The sequence below is a fragment of the Anabrus simplex genome, chromosome 2 (genome assembly GCF_040414725.1).
Source record: "Anabrus simplex isolate iqAnaSimp1 chromosome 2, ASM4041472v1, whole genome shotgun sequence".
Lineage (NCBI taxonomy): Eukaryota > Metazoa > Arthropoda > Insecta > Orthoptera > Tettigoniidae > Anabrus > Anabrus simplex.
The window spans coordinates 128688591-128706533 of NC_090266.1; the positions used below are offsets into that span (position 1 = coordinate 128688591).

The 17943-nt window shown below is 36.6% G+C and overlaps 1 protein-coding gene across 1 annotated transcript in view; it reads right to left on the reverse strand.

The window, feature by feature from the left end:
* Window positions 1–17943, reverse strand: part of LOC136863926 (cytoplasmic aconitate hydratase) — a 781251-nt gene that overhangs the window by 36799 nt on the left and 726509 nt on the right. The window contains exon 17 of the mRNA XM_067140355.2: window positions 6438–6623. Within this exon, the coding sequence (XP_066996456.1) occupies window positions 6438–6623 (186 nt within the window). The remainder of the gene's footprint in view (window positions 1–6437; window positions 6624–17943) is intronic.

Consider the following 17943-nt stretch of genomic DNA (forward strand, 5'->3'; position numbering starts at 1 on the left):
GGATTTCAGCAGGACATATCAGATCAGTTGGATTCAGGAGGCCAGTTAGACTGCATAGCCATAGATCTTTCCAAAGCATTTGATAGAGTGGAACATGGAATATTATTAAAGAAATTGGAGGGAATAGGATTGGACGTAAGGGTTATACGTTGGATAAGAACATTTCTAAATTCAAGGGTTCAGAAAGTCAAAGTAGGAAATAATATATCACAGGAAGAGAAAGTTCGGAAGTATAATCGGTCTGTTACTTTTCTTAATATACGCAAATGATTTAGGGAACAATATAACATCAAAAATAAGATTGTATGCAGATGACATAATTGTTTATAGGGAAATAAATAACATTGTTGATTGTTCAGAATTACAAAGGGACCTTGAGAGTATCCTACAATGGGTTGAAGAAAATAATATGAAGGTTAATGGAGGCGAATCAACTGTTACCACATTTACAAACAGGAGCATTAAAACTGAATTTTAATATACTTTGGATGGGGTAGTTATCCCAAAAGATGGCAAGCGCAAATACTTAGGTGTGAGATTTGAAAGTAATTTGCACTGGAAAGGTCATGTTGATGACATTGTTAGGAAAGCATACAGATCATTACATGTCATAATGAGGCTACATAAAGGATACAACAAAGAATTAAAAGAGAAAAGTTACTTAAATATGGTTTGTCCATTATTGGAATATGCAAACAGTGTTTGGGATCCTCACCAAGAATACCTAATAAAAGAAATAGATAGTGTGCAGAGGAAAGCAGCAAGATTTGTAACATGGGATTTCAGGAGAAAAAGTAGTGTATCAGGAATGTTAGAGGAACTTGGGTGGGAAACTAAGTAAGAGAAGGGAGAAAACTAGACTTATAGGATTATATAGAGCCTATACAGGAGAAGAAGCATGGGTAGAAATCCGTGAGAGGTTTCAGTTGGAAAATAATTAAATCGGCAGAACTGACCACAAGTACAAAATTAGAAGGAGTTTTAGCAGAAGCGATTGGGGTAAATTTTCATTCATTGGGAAGGGTGTGAAGGAGTGGAACAGTTTACCAGGGGTAGTGTTTGATCCTTTTCCAAAATCTGTACAGATATTCAAGAAGAGAATAAACAGCAACAGAGAAAATAAATGAAATGTTAGAGGGCATTCGACCAGTGCAGGTTATTGTAAATAAAATAATGTGTGTGAATAAATTAATTCCATCCCCTGGTCTATGGAGTTTGGACAGCAGAAGTAGGGGATTGCCTGTAGGGGTGAGTACAGTGGGGATTTGAGGGCCCTGGGACCGCTACGGTAGCTGTGAAGGCCCTTCAGGAACTCTGAAAAGTGGTGGCAAAAGGGGCTCTGGTTAAGACGCAGCAGGTCATTATGCTATTTAGGTTCCGAAATGGGCAAAAAATAAATAAGTGCAATGTAAATTTTAATCTTATACCAGTTGTATAGTATTATTTGAAGTAATTCCACATACTGTATATGAATTGACTATGTTTGTAAGTACAGGAGATATTTTAAGTAGAATTTTGTAACAATATAAATTTATTAAGGATGAGCTGTGTGTTTAATAGAAAAAATTGTTAGTGTAAATTGTATAATATTGTATTCTAGGAAAATTTTCTTCTACTCTTGTTAATTTAAAATTTAGTGCTTGACAATAATGTATTTTAGTGTACCATTTGCCACACCTCATTTGCAAATAAAGAGACTTAGATTTTTGATTTGACCATTTCAAATATATCTACAGCGCATTTAGCACAATAATTAATTGAAAACTTATAGTTTGTGTATTTACAGGACACCAGATAAGAAAATGAATGAACGATACACATTTTGAGGATACTTTAACCCAAGTTTAAAAACAAGCAAGAAAAACTTCAAAAATATTGTGGAACTTTCTGGGTAACTACAGAACTCTAATTTACAAACACAATTTTCATGAATAGTTGGAAGACTTGAAAATCCTTGGATGAGTGTCAACATTTTTTACATACAGGTCTCAACCATTTCCCATACAATCTTTGTGTTTATAATGAGGAATATGGTGAATGCTTTCATCAGGATTTAAAGAACACTGAAAAAGATACCATAAGGACTGGAAAATATAATAGAAACACAGTTAGATGAGGAACAATGTGGCTTTAGACCGAATAGATCAACAATAGACTTGATATTTACACTGTGAATGATAATGGAAAAACGTCTGGAAAGAAACAAGGAAATCATCTTCGTATTTTTAGAATTGGAAAAAGCTTATGATACAGTTAAGAGAAAACATGTATGGGAATGCCTACTGAAAAGGAATGTACCAAAATCAATAATTAACAAGACAAAAAATGTTGTATCATGAGAGTAAATGCAGTGTGCCAGTGGGGAGTGGTGACTGAAACATTTTATACAAAAAAAACTCTTGAGCAAGGAAGTGCACTGTCACCATTATTGTTTTTATATTGATGGATGAAATCATAAAATGTGTAAAACAGGGTATCAGTAGTGATGAAGTGAATGCTTGGTATTTGCAGATGATGTGGTGATCTGGGGAAAGGGAGAAAACGCAGTACAAAGGAGACTGGACATTTGGAATGAAAATCTGGAGTTTGGAATGGTAATTAGTAAAAAGAAAACTGTAGTCCTGCGCTGTGGAAAAGAGAAAAAGAGAAGCCAAGTGAACATAGATGGAGAACGGTTAGAGAATGTAGAAGAGTTTACATATCTGGGTAGCGTTATTAATGGAAGTAATGAAATCAATCCTGAAATTAATAACAGACTAAGTAAAGGTACAACATTTTATCAAATCAGAGAGCTTTTATGGGATGACAAAGTACCCAAGAGAACGAATTAACATTATATAAACAGTATTTCATACCAATTGTAACATACGGACTAGAAACGCTGGTAACTAACAAGAGACAAGATAGTAAGATCCAAGCAGTAGAATTGAAATGTTTAAGAACATCGGTTAAAAAGACAGGAAGAGATAGAATTCAAAATATTAAAAATCAGAGAAGAGCTAAATATAGAATCGTCAGTACAGAACATACAGAAAGCAAGACTGAGATGGTTCGGACATGTAAAAAGAATAGGAAGGGAATGGGTAGCAAGAAGGGAATTGGAAAGAGAAGTTAAGGGAAAGAGACCAGTTGGAAGACCGAGAAGAAGGTGGATGTATCAGATTTGGAAGGATATTAGAGAAGCTGGATTGGATGTGGCGGAAGTAATGGAGCAGGAAAAGTGGAAGGACAGAAAGGAATGGAGGAGGCTTGTTAACCACACCCGGGTGACTGGAGTGGGACATTGATGATGACGGACTGGAAAATTATGAAGATGGCTGACTACAATTGGTTGCTGGAGAGAGAGCTTATTTGTGGGTAAGGTTATGGTAAAATGGTTAAATGACAAAGTCTGCCTGCATCAGTACAAACTTGAATGTACCATGTTATATGGTTGATATTTCCAATGTTTCTCTTAAAATACTGACAGCAAGAGTACGAATTAAGTCATTAGATTTGTAATAAAAAAAGTAGGTAGGTAAAAGCCACACACTGACTTCTTTATTTCCAGGAAAATGTGAAGTGATGGAGGAAAACTGATCTATTCCTTTTCAGTGCACCAATATTGTTATATCAATTACAATGCTTCAAATCATGTCACTTGAACTGATGTCTAAACATTATCTCAGTTTTTGCAAGACTACCTTCATTTACTATTATGTTAACTGGAGAGATAAATATAATTGGGCAAGGCTCAATAGCTCGGACAGTAGAGTGACTTGAAGTTGGCAGGTTTGATCCTGGCTCAGTCCAGTGGTATTTGAAGGCGTTCAAATATGCCAGCCTCGTGTCGGTAGATATAGTGGCACATAAAAGAACTACTGTGGGACAAAATTTCAGCACCTCAGCATCTCCAAAAACCATAAAGTAGTTAATGGGATGTAAAAAAAACCCCCATTATTAATTATATGGTAATTTGGATAGAATTTGTCTCCAAATTGTTTCTAGCTGTGAAAGGAAAATAAAAAGGAAAAAAAGAAACCACCCCTTCCCCCCTCACACACACACCCCCCCTCAACCCCTTTATACAGTAGAGTCTCACAAATTCGACCCAATGTGGGCTGAGAGGGTGTTGAGTTTTATGGAATAAGGGGAGGGTTATTTACAACTCGTTATACCTTCCTGCATATTACTCTAACAAAAGTTCTAGCACAATACCCGACACAGGAAAGTACAACATACCCCAAAATAATTGGTGACAAATATGGTGAAGAAATTTCTAGTCCTTAGTAGGAAAAAGTATTGTGATGCTAGACTGTCTCTCACACTCATTTTGTCTTCGTGCAGCTTCATCACTTAGGTGACAGAGAAACAGAATATCCTGCAACTGTTCCGCATCAGTGTTGGGAATGTGAAGTGCTTTCCTTGGCAAGTTTTTTGATTTTAGAAACTTTTCTACCAGAAGAACAATCTCCTTATAAAACCAGTCCTTAAGAATGGCTTCATTCATCCATGCATATAATTGATTCCTGTAGTTCTTTACTGTGAACCTTTTCATCTTAACCTTTTCCATTGTCTTCCATCTCTTCGTCTTCTTTCACTAACGCAACTGTTTCACTATCTAATTCACAGTCTTCATCCTGACTCATCCATTCTCCAACATCACGGCTTAGAGTTTTCTTCAACAAGTTCACTACTTCACAATTTTCGATTGTTTCCTGAATAGTCCAGGAACAAATGAGGCTTATGTGATCGATTTCATTCCAGGATTCAGATATCCACCTCTCAGTGTCCCATATGTCTATTTTCTTTAGTTTATTGATCATGTCACATCCTTCCTCCATGGCTAAGACAACAGAAGAGAGATGTTACATTTGTATCTCGTCTTCAATGCCTCCAAAATGCCTTGGTCCACTGGTTGACACACTGAAGTCACGTTAGGAGGATGAGACATGGCTCTTTTATCTTCATCTCATAACTGTTCCACATCAGATTGGAATAAGGCATTTTAGAGAATGAAAAGAGCTTTCCTTGGCAGGTATTTCGATTTTAGAAACTTTTCATATCAGCTCCGAGTCGGGTCTCTTGATCTTTCTGGTTGGTGTGTAAGTACATTTGCTACCTCCCATCTGTTTGGTGATGATCATTTCAAGTGCACTTTAAAAAGATTTATTAATGCACACATGATGCAGACAAAGTACAAATGTAATTCTTCCAGGCTGATCAATTGGTCTGTGTTTCCTCGTTGTAGGCAAGCTATCACTTCATCTTTCACGTGCCCACCACAACTGTCCAAGCTACTTAATTATAACAAAGTCGCTGGTAGATTTTTTCCAAACATGTTTTACCCAATCGATTACAAGGTTGTGTCCATCCAGCCCTTTCCTTAGGCCATGGCTATTACACCAGGAACACTAATTTTTTGCAAAGTTATGTGCCATAAAATTACCTACGGCAGCATTTTTCTCCTGTCGGCTGTGACACACAACACGGCAGAGCAGCTTAACTTCTCAGTCGCCCATCCCTACAGAAATTCAGTTCTCTCCTTGCGAACAGCATTTCAAAAGAAAATTGAAGTCTGATTTATGTTGCCAATCTGCCCAAGTTGATAACTATGCTGTTCCTGCAAATTGATAAAGTAACAATAGAATTTAATATTTTCTCATCGTACGCATCAAGCAGCCATTGATACTGATGTTCATTCTTCTTTTTAATGAAAGAGAATTTATTTCAAAGTAGAATTTCTTTCATAGTATCTAGTCAGCCAACCTCAACTAGCTTTGAAGTCATTTTCATTTCCTTCGCTAAAGCAAGAAGGTTAAAAAAAACCTTTCTCATTTCTGGGGAAAGTGCATATCCAAATTGCCTTTTTCTCCTCTATATATCTGCAAATCACTTCCAGATACTTCACTGCTTGGCCATTTAAAGCTTTGCGACTACCAGTGGTTTCCAGCAAGAGAGCTTTCTTACTTCGCCACTTGCGATATAGCTTCTGCTAGCATTGTATTTCCGACATGCAGCTCTGTTACTCCCCCAAGCAGATTCTTACATTATTTTTAATTCTTCACTTGCTGTATATGAGTCATAATTTTCTTTATGTCACACAAATATTCACTTACGAACCTCAAATACCAAAACCAATAGAGACTGCTTACATCTGTGGTTGTCCAAGCAAGATGAAGTCACATGTGCCTGGGAACACAAACAGAAGATTTGATTGTTGCCAAGAAATAAGTTCTTGCCAACCTTGTCCCGAATAATGTCCTGATTTTTAACAAAATTTGTAAAAAAAAAAAATATGCATGAACATGAATAAATATGGTATATTCTTAGACAAGAAAAAAATGAAATACAGTTTCCTTAGATCCAGGGAAGTATTGAAGCCACCTAATTCTTGCATTCAGTACTACAACAGTTTGCATGAAATGGCACAAAACAGGTGGAGCGTAAAATATTACCTGAACAGTAAGCTGCTGAAGGGGATGACAGTCTTCAGGAATAGTAATGGTGTACAGTTCCTTTCCTGTGAGACCAAGGGACTCTGCTGTCTCTCCAGGCAGAAATTGTAATGGAACGATACCCATTCCCACAAGGTTGGAACGATGGATGCGCTCGTATGACTCAGCAATGACAGCTTTCAAACCCTACAATGGTAAACATGACCGAAATAATCACTTTAGAAGAAAATAATCAGAACAAAGGAATTAAAAATCAGTTTTGGAAACCTGTACAAGTACAGTGGAACCTCGGATTGCGAGTAACTTGGTCTACGAGTGTTTTGCAAGACGAGCAAATATTTTAAATACATTGTAACTTGATAAGCGAGTGAGGTTTCGCAATACGAGCGTCACGTGTACCTACCCCTCCCCCTGCCACTCTCTTTCCTGGGAAAGTGTGTGTAATCATTTCCCGCGCTGGACTTCAGTTGGCGTGCCTCGCTCACATAGTCAACACCGTACGAGTGTACATGTTTTGTTTCTGTCATCTGTGATACAACTGTTCTGCAACGATGGGCCCTGTGAATGAAAAGATGGCTAAAAACGAATTCGGTCGGAAGAAAGAGATGATTACAGTGGATGTTAAGAAGGAAATGATCGAAAAACACGAACGAGGCATGCGAGTGGCTGATATCGTGAGATTTTATAACAAGTCTACGTCAACGATTTGCACAATATTAAAGAAGAAAGAAGAAATAAAAGGGGTGGATGCAGCAAAAGGAGTCACAAGAGTATCAAAGCAACGACCACATGTTCTGGAAGATGTAGAAAAGTTGCTTCTTGTTTGGATAAATGATAAGCAACTGGCAGGCGATACTGTGACCGAGAATTTAATCTGCGAGAAGGCAAGGACATTGTACGCCGACCTTGTAAGTAAATTACCACGTAGTTCACGTACGTCAACAGAAGTCGAAGAAAGCTTCAAGGCCAGTAGGGGATGGTTTGAGAACTTTAAGAGGAGAAGTGGCATCCATAGCGTTGATAGGCATGGTGAGGCTTCCAGTTCGGATGCTAAGGCAGCTGAGGCATTCACCGCTGAGTTTCAGAAGCTCATGTCATCTCTCGTCTCCCTCACACCAACAATTCTATTGTAAGGTAAAGTGCAGTTTAATTGTTTTTTGTTATATTTGGTTTTAGAAATGTTATGCGAATAAATATTTTTGTGTTGTGGACGGATCATCCGAGTTTCAATAGTTTCTTATGGGAAAATTTGCTTTGATATACGAGCGATTTGGATTACGAGCATGTTGCCGGAACGAATTATGCTCGCAATCCAAGGTTCCGCTGTAGTTGCAACATACAGTTTAAAACAAAGTTTAGTCAGTAAATTTTGAAGCATATATAATTTTAAAAGTACAACCCTCGATTCAACGGACTTTGTATTTAACAGACACAGTTTGACAAATAAATAGAGCTAATGAAAATAATATTAAAAACAAATTACTAAATGGAAGTGAATTTATTTTTAGTTGTATAACAATTAATTAGAGCCTCCGTGGCTCAGACGGCAGCGCGTCGGCCTCTCACCGCTGGATACCGTGGTTCAAATCCCGGTGACTCCATGTGAGATTTGTGCTGGACAAAGCGGAGGCGGGACAGGTTTTTCTCCGGGTACTCCGGTTTTCCCTGTCATATTTCATTCCAGCAACACTCTCCATTATCATTTCATAGCATTTATCACTCATTAATAAATCACCTTGGGAGTGGCGACCCCATTGTAACAACAGCCTATGTATGTTTCATTCATTACATCCCTGACCCGGTCAATGACTGGAAAACAGGTTGTAGGTTTTCATTTTCATTTTCAACAATTAATTACAAAGTTCTTCCTCCTATTCAATACAGTAAAAGTGTCTTTGACACTTGAGACTTAAAATCTATACATGTTTCATCCCTAATTTGGGCCATCTTCGGTAGAAAACAATATTAAAACATGGCAATAATTAAAATCAACATTCTGCTGGATGATATGTTTAGCCAGCATAAATATACTATTTTTATCTTGAAAATAAAGTTCTTGGTTCAACTGGATAAGATGGAAAGATTCAATTTATAAAGTTCATTATGTTTTCACTAGGGTGACAAGTCTTGTCGCGATAAAAAATTCCTGAAGCTGTTGAAAAATAAATATCAGCTAACGGGAAAACACTTTCTAATGTGTGATTTTGTAGAGATGTGGTTAGTTGCCAATACGGTACTGAATCGGCAATAAGTACTGCAGAATTAGAAATGTCTGCAAAGAAGAAAAAGAAATTAATTTGTGGGAAACGAGAAGAAAAAGGTGGAGTGTTGATTTAAATGGTAGAATAACAAACTGACCTCCCATTGTCCAGTTGAATAGCGTACTCTTTGACACGGGTAGTGCAAACTAAGTTTTTTTTTTTTGCTAGGGGCTTTACGTCGCACCGACACAGATAGGTCTTATGGCGACGATGGGATAGGAAAGGCCTAGGAGTTGGAAGGAAGCGGCCGTGGCCTTAATTAAGGTTCAGCCCCAGCATTTGCCTGGTGTGAAAATGGGAAACCACGGAAAACCATCTTCAGGGCTGCCGATAGTGGGATTCGAACCTACTATCTCCCGGATGCCAAACTAAGTTTTATTTGTCTGGTGACTATAATTGGAGCTCCTGATGGGAGGGGCAAAGGAGGAGGAGAAGCAGGAGAAATAGATAAGGAACTAAAGATGGGGAAGGTAAAGCTCCGATTTGTTGGGGGCTGGATCACGTGTTTAGTGCGTGTTTACAAAGAAATGGAGTAAATATATTGTATAATAAATTTGATTTTTCATTTTCATTTAAATTATGTTCTGGATTGTTGTATTGATCTATTAGGATGTGTATGTTCTCTAATAATGCTAAGAAAGGGACTTTTTTGTGCAGAACAAAGGATTTTTAAAATCCTGATTAATCAATGAATAGTTAAGGTTGAAATCTTTCATGTGTGTGCTCATAGCTGAAAAACGGTTATACATCATGGCATTTAGACGCTTCTGATATCTTATTGTAAAATGCCTACCGGTTGTTCAATATGGGAAGTTTAACAAGACTGACAATTGATTTTGTAAACTCCTGAGTTAAAATATTTATTATTATTATTATTATTATTATTATTATTAACAGAGTGCAGGTTAAAAAGTAAGTTCGAATTAGTAATGGTTGTTTTAAATGCTATTTTTATATTATGGTTTTTGAAGATGTTTATGTTATGATAAATGCTATTGTTGTATATGAAAGTATCGTTCTCAAATGCGATTTTATTTGACGGAAATAAATATCACACGAAAACACGTTCACTTCCTTGTGTAAATTACTTTGTCAATGTAAGTTACAACACACAATTATAATGCTTGTTGTTAGGGGCATAATATCGAAGGTAATCGGCCCAACACACAATTATAATTATTCTGACAAGTACAGATATCAATAACGCTGATTCGCGCACTATAACATACGCTCTCTTGAACTCACCAACTCCACCTCAGAGCCGAACAGTCACTTTGAGTCCAACACTTGCCTTAGAGTCCAACCTGACTCATTCACTGACTGACAGCTCGATATATATACTGTTCGATCAACCGTCTAGAATTATCGTTTTCTGGAAGGGTTCTTACAACACTCTAATGGAACACACTTGAAACATCGATCGACCAGCTAGTCGAATGGAGTACTCAAATTTTCCTTAATTTACCAATACACATGGCAATCTCTCCAACATTCCGAATGTCTCTACATGTATCTGGATAATAAAGCTTACAGTAAGTTTCCAGAACCCTTCATATATACCAAATTATAGTAGAATAAATCTTATATATGAACATTATAGAGTTTTCTACCGTTTTCGACTATACAGATTTTGAGGTTAAACTGAGCCACTCAGCCCGGCAGAGGTTAAACTTATACACAATACGTATTTGAGGTTATACAAATTTTATAATACATATTTATAGGGAAACCATGTATTAAACATATTTACAAAGATGCCAAATGTTGAAGGGGGCTATCAGTAATCCCATTTTTAATTCGCCCCCCTCCTCTTCCCGTTGTAAACGTTTACGAGTCAAATCCAAAGCACCCCGTTTGCCCTTTCCTACAGCGATCTATTCTAAAGTATATCATATTACACAATAAAATTTACTCATTACCTGTTAGTTCTGTGATAAAAAATTCTTTGTAGCTTGTTTCGCACCCGGCAGCTGCTTTTCAGTGTAGGTTTTCTTGAAACATACACTCCCCTGAGATGACATTTTCGTCTTCAGAACCATAAATGATTCCAGTGTGGATGTACTTAATGTAGGCCTGAATGCTGTCTGATTTTTCCTAACAACACTGAAAACTCTTTCTGTGGGAGAGTTACTATGAGCTACACTTAGCACTGCAAACACAACATTACTTAAGGTTTTATACTTAATTTGTCCACTTTCATTTTTAAGCTCTGCAATGGTGCCCCAATTCACATCAATGTTAGGTCCATGTACAATACAGTATATTCCAGGAAAGTATCACACTCGTAAACTGCAAATTCCTCTTCAAGTTTGTCATGTTCACTTTCTTTGACCAAAGTTGGGAATATTCGAACAAAGTATTCAAGAGATAAATAGGAAACCTTCATTCTGAGAGAGATGTCTACAACTTCGGCATGATGAAGAAATTCATCATCAAGGGGAAATTTCCTGATAATGTAACTACAAGCTGACATATAAAACTCTTGTATGAAAGATTTCAGAGTTTCAAACTGCTTGGTTGTCTCATTTTTATGGTGGGTCTCACTACAAAACATGAGTGTCAAAGCTTCCCACTGCTCAAGAACTCTATCAGTAGACTGAAGAAGTGAGAGCCAACGGGTACTAACATATTTCAACATTTTGTGACCCTCTGTGCCACAAACAGCCCGATAAACTATCAATGTGTTTTACCTTTTAGAACTCCTATCAAGATAGTAATATAACTGAACCAAAAAGTTCTCTACACTGACTGGTAATTGGGCTGCTGCTTTTTGTGCACAGATGTGTATGAGATGACATGAACAACCTGGGACATAAACAGAAGAATGCCTGTCCTTCACAAATTTGGCATCACCTTTATTTGCCCCTATCATTGTGTATGCATTGTCAGATGAAAAAGAAATGCAATTTTCCCATGGAATGGCTAAAGAAGACAATTCACTATTAATAACAGAGAAAAGTCCCTCACCTGTATTGTCGGTACTCTCTAACAATGACAATAGAAGAGTTGATATTTGGCCTCTCTGAGCATTACAGAAAGAGACAACTATAAGATAAAGTTTAACTGCTTTTGAATCCGTACTACCATCAGTAGCCAAAGAAAAAGGCGTTATTTGCAAAAGTTCACTGATTTCCTTTTTTGCCTCAGATGCTGTGTATTGAACTAAAGCAGAGGTTTTAGTTCTTGCATAACCATATTTCTGAGATATTTTAGAGTCGGGGAACAATGAACTAAACAAATTTCCAGCGTGATCTGAAACTGATAACGGAATATTATGCTCCAAAAGAAAATATGTCGACAACAATTCGGCATTCGTCACCGCAGTTTCATTACCTTTTACGAAGAACGATGAAACAGACTGGTTTCGTAATTTTGATTCACTGTATGTGTGATGTTTTTTTTTTATTCTGTGTGTCGTCTGCAATCATCACGTCCACCGTGAGCCACAGAGAAATTGCACAAACACACATTGCAGAGCACGTGGTTTTCACTAACACAAGAAGCAAGTAGGCATGGCCATTTCTTTGTGTAACTGTCTCGATATTTCTGTAACACTGCTGTCTTCTTAGAAGAAGACGCAATTTGACAATTGCTCCGCTTCATTTTACAAAACCAATCACTTCTTTTCGAATCAATGACTAAGATAATTGAACTGAAATACGCTAAATATACCACTCGTTCTATGCACACAACAGACAGAGAAATGAATACGCGAACTGGAGAACCAAAGAGAATTGCAGCAGAGCAAGGAGTAGAGCCTACCTCACGGCCAACTTGATGCATCATTCTAGCTAAGAGAGGAGAGTATATCCATGTAGCAGGCCGTGATTTCACAATGCTCGCAGGAAACAAGTGACGACCATATACGTTTAGTTGCCAACTTACAAACATTGAAATGAGGGGGGTTGACCAGTAATGCTCTAAGGGATTGAACATTATTTATTTATTTCCTTTTTTTCGTAGAAATTAATTTTTATCGTGACAATGTTGCTTTTCCATAATAATTTCACCTTCGACCGTAATGCCGCAATCACGAAGTGAAATCCGTAATCATTACGGGCAATCCGCAATAATTGGCACCTCTGTATTTAACATTTAATAAAAGTTAATTTAGCATTTAATAAAACATGACCAAAATATATCAACCACAATAATTGAATGTTGTACACCAGTTACGATGTCGTACCCATGACAAAAGAAGAATAGGCTTTCATCAGCATCAGATCCTTAATTAAAGTGGTATTAGCCTTACTCTTGATTTTGTTAATTATTTTGTCTATGAAGTGTTTGTTATACCCGCTGCTTTCAGCAATGGCATAGATAGTTTTTATTTAATTATTGAGATCTTTAAGGGAAAGCGGGATCTTACAGGCTCTATGTTTCATATTCTTATATGCTGCTTTTGTGTGGGCTCCCAGATGTAGTGACATTTGTCTGATGGTATTAATGGTCGGCGTAGGTTTCCTGTTAATTTTGAAGGATAATTTTTTAAATTATTATTACTACTATTATTATTAATATTATTAATATTACAGGTGATGGTGAGGTACGATTAATCAAGTGATTTGTAGATTTCAGATTATTTCATGAATTTTATGAGTAGATCTATTTCATTTAAATAGTTGAGTAGATCACCACTGTTGTTAAGATACTGATCAATGATGGCAAACAGATCATCAACATAATGTGTCCAGTGTACGACACCTTTAAGCATAATACCAATATAAATGGTCTGTTATCGGACATTATAAATTTTCCAGCTAACTCATTCCTGGTTGCCAGCGTTTTGCCCCAGTGTGCTAAGTTGGGCTCATCAGTTGGTAAATAGCACACCCACCAAGACGCATGGCTAGTGCATACCGTGGAGGCCACTGTGTAGGCTACTTGGAGCCACCGGCAGTGCCAGTGCACTATGAGAGACTTTGTCTCATCAAAAATTGATGCCTGGCTGGCCATTTATATTGGTATTATAAATTTACTCATTTGAGACAAATATTTTAAGTTCCCTATATCATCTGATGGCTAGGCAGGCATCAAGTTTTGATCATTTTACTGTATCAAGTTGATTTTTATTTTATTCATTTAACTGTGTTTTTGATAGGTATATTCGGATATATATTAACGATATATATATATATATATATAAATAAAAAGAATATATATATATATAATACAGTAAAATACTCAGGTTTTAAATTTTGTCACATACTTCCATTGTATTTTTGACGGAAGTGTTGGCTGTGTCTTACGTGTTTGGTTTGTATTTCAGAGTTTCTTTTTGGTCAATCTAAGATATTGCAGTGTTAAGTCATTCTCTAAGATTTTTTTTTAGAAAATTCAGATCTTTGCTAATTTTGGCAACCTGTATTTTTTAATTCATATATTGATGAATTTATTTTCACAATATTTCATTATTTTTATAATATTTCAAACTTTTGTGAAGAAGGTTGAAGAATGGTTAAGAAATACAGGTGTAGAGACTGCAGGTGTAAATGGACATTATGGAGTATGAGGGGAAAAAATGGAGAGGAATATAATTAGGGTTCTAATGGAGGACAAGAATGAAGGTAGGTACCCAATGTACAGGGTACAGGAGGTATACAAGATTGGGCGAAAGCATGGGGAGAAGTTGTGGTAGACAGGTGGGCTAATGTTTTAAGGCAAAGGATATTGAGGACTACGGGATTTAGTCAGGGGTAAAATTTCACAAGAGGTATTGGTGAGAATATGGTATGAGTCAGATGGGATACAGCAAAGTGTTACAGGAGACGGAGAGGGAAGAAGGAAAGGGAAATGTAGGTAGGGGATAGGTAGACAAGAGGGAGGTTGAAAATGGTAACGAGAGGGAGAAAAGGTAGGGGGATATAGGTTCTGCACCTGTCAGGGGAGATAAGGGAGACCAGGAGGGGAGGAGATCTAATGAAATGGGTGGGGTTGAGGGTCTGGTCATTGGGAGAATCCATTGTTAGGTACGAGAGGAAAGTGTGTGGAAAAGGGAACCAGGGTAGTGTGTTAACCAGGAATTAGGTTAAGACAGATGTTGAGGAAAGTAGAAGGGAAAGGTGAGGATAAGGAGAAGATTGTAGTTTTTCACATTGGTACCAACAACGTAAGGCAAGCAGTAATAGATACTAACCACTCGCCAGCAAAAAAAAAAAAAAAAAACCACTATGTATTTCAGAAAAAATTTGAAGTTAGTCCATTTGAAACCTGGTAAAAATCAAATATGACATTACAACAATATGGCAATATATTTTAAATTAAAAAGCCCATTTGAAAAGTTTCAGCTCAATGATCGAGAAACATTGATCGTGACCATCACAACAGTCCAACAACATGAAGTTGGAAATGTCATAACCTGGAGCTCTGCACTGTTTCATATGCAGTCCATTTGTTCACATGTTTTTAACACATTTCCATTGCCTCAGTAATGGGTATTACCATCTCTAGCTGTAGTTACAGCTGTGATTCGATCAGGCATGTTCAGGATGCAATCTGAAATGTTCTTGTGTGGTATTAGCTCCCATTCTGCCTGGAGCACAGAACAGTTTTATAACATCTATCTGTTCATCTTTGTAGAGATAATGTAGAGATAACGCTTCCTTATTCATTTGACGTAATTTTCTTCTAGTCTTGCCGTAGTTTGATATTTCATTTCTTCTTTCCATGGTGTAAGGTAGTTGTTAATTGAGTGTGAATGATTATTGGTTCCGATTAAATAGTTAGTGATGTGCGAGTGTCTTCAACATTTATTCTGGCTGTCCCATTCAATAGTATAGGAGCGATTTAAGAATCATTGACCTCTCCGATAATAATAATAATTTAATTTTGAAATAATTAATAATTTTTTTTGAAGTCATGTGGGACAGATTGTCGGTACGTTTATTACGTCGAATTTGCCCTATACGTTGTTATTGTCTTTATGTGGATTTCAAACGTGTTAGTGTCATCTGGTAATTTTTTCGAACCTTAGCTTACGCGGATTTGTGATCTCGCACATTGAATAATAATAATCATAATAATAATTAAATTTCATCACGGGTTAAATAAGAAATCAAGGGTCATGGGTGTAAATATTGTTTATTCTTGTATGTGAAATTTTAATATGTGCTCTAGTTGGATAAATGTGAGCCTGGAAGACGGCCGAATCTTAACGGATTATTTATTGCATTTTTGGACTTGGGAATGGATCAGTTATTATGTGTTTGACTTGTGAATCCATTTATTGAGTCTCATGTGAAGAATATATGTTGTTGAACATAATTTCTTCGGGTGGAGCACGTGTTAGTCGATAGCCATGGTATTTAAATATTAATAATGTCGTGACTCATGAACCATAAATGTGTACGTTTATATTTGACCTGTGTTATGTGCGTTTCTGTAACGATAATTTTTCCGATGATATCTATCACTGATATTCTCACGAACATCGTTGTTGAACCTAGCTTCTTTATTTAAGTGATAATCCTGACATCATCACATTCCTAGGTGATGCAATGGTATTTCTTTACCCGATACCATTATCAAAAATTTTCTATGACTTAGATTAAAATTAAAATGTAATACTCATGGATTAGAAATCGTCGTAAACATTGTAAACTGTTACCGTGTACCCTAGTGTGAATGCTGTATGTGTGATTAATTATTATTTCTGTGGATTGTGATATTTCTTGTGATTACAATTTGACTCGATTATTTGTTCGTTGCGTGAGTTCTGATTGAAAATATCATTATTTGTGTTGCTCCCATTTGTTGAGAAGTGAATCTTTAGTGGATTTTATCCCGAAATTATATAGAGAAGGGTTTAATGTCTTAGATAAAAATGAATAAGTAAGTGTTATGTCCGTGGACAGGAGTCATGAACAATTTATTGTAAAACCCTACAATACTAGAATTTTCAATGTGTGTAATACTGAAAAAGGATACTGCGTTAGTTTGAGTAATTATTATGGGAAATTTTGAAGTAATAATTATGGAAAAATTTTCATTTTATAAAATTAAATCTGAGGAAGACAAGTTGAATGGAATTTCGATAGAAATTTTAATTTTAATTTTTTCTCATTTCAATCTGCTGGAAGTAACGTTAATTTAACACGTTAAACAGGAAGGGATATAATTTAATCGCTGTCGATAAATGGATCAGAAAAATATTTATCAAAAATTTACTTTGTAAATAATCATGTTAACATTAGAGAGAGGTCTCCTCATAAAAATACGTTTATTATTTTTTTTTACGTCAGATGTAGGCTAATACTCGCCTATGTATTTTCAAAAATTATGTTACGAGAATTATGGGAAGAATATTTACGTTGTACCGAATAGACTGGCAGAGAAGATGTTTGAATTCCAAGATTTTGTCCAATTTAAATTTGTTGATAAGAGTGCTGATTTATAATAAATGTTAAAACCTAATATTTGATAGTTGATTGTATTGTCGCTAGTCCTTATTTCTATTCCTGCCCTTAAAATTTTTGCAAAGCCAGAAAACAAACGGTCTACGACTGAGACTCTCGTTGTGATATAGATGTTGATTCCCATAGGGAACCTAAAATATTTGTCCTGAATGAGTAAATTTATAATACCAATATAATGGTCCGTTATTGGACATTATAAATTTTCCAGCTAACTCATTCTTGGTTGCCTGCGTTTCGCCCTCATGTGCTAAGTTAGGCTCGTCAGTTGGGACTTAGCACACCACCCAAGATGCAAGGCTAGTGCATACTGTGGAGGCCACTGCATAGGCTATTTGAAGCCACCAGCAGTGCCAATGCACTATGAGAGCTATGTCTCATTTCCAAAAATAGATGCCTGCCTGGCCATCAAATGATGTAGATGTTGATTCCCATAGGGAACCTAAAATATTTGTCCTGAACGAGTAAATTTATAATACCAATATAATGGTCCGTTATTGGACATTATAAATTTTCCAGCTAACTCATTCTTGGTTGCCTGCGCTTCGCCCTCATGTGCTAAGTTAGGCTTGCGTCTTGGGTGGTGTGCTAAGTCCCAACTGACGAGCCTAACTTAGCACATGAGGGCGAAACGCAGGCAACCGAGAATGAGTTAGCTGGAAAATTTATAATGTCCAATAACGGACCATTATATTGGTATTATAAATTTACTCATTCAGGACAAATATTTTAGGTTCCCTATGGGAATCAACATCTATATCATTTGATGGTCAGGCAGGCATCTATTTTTGGAAATGAGACATAGCTCTCATAGTGCATTGGCACTGCTGGTGG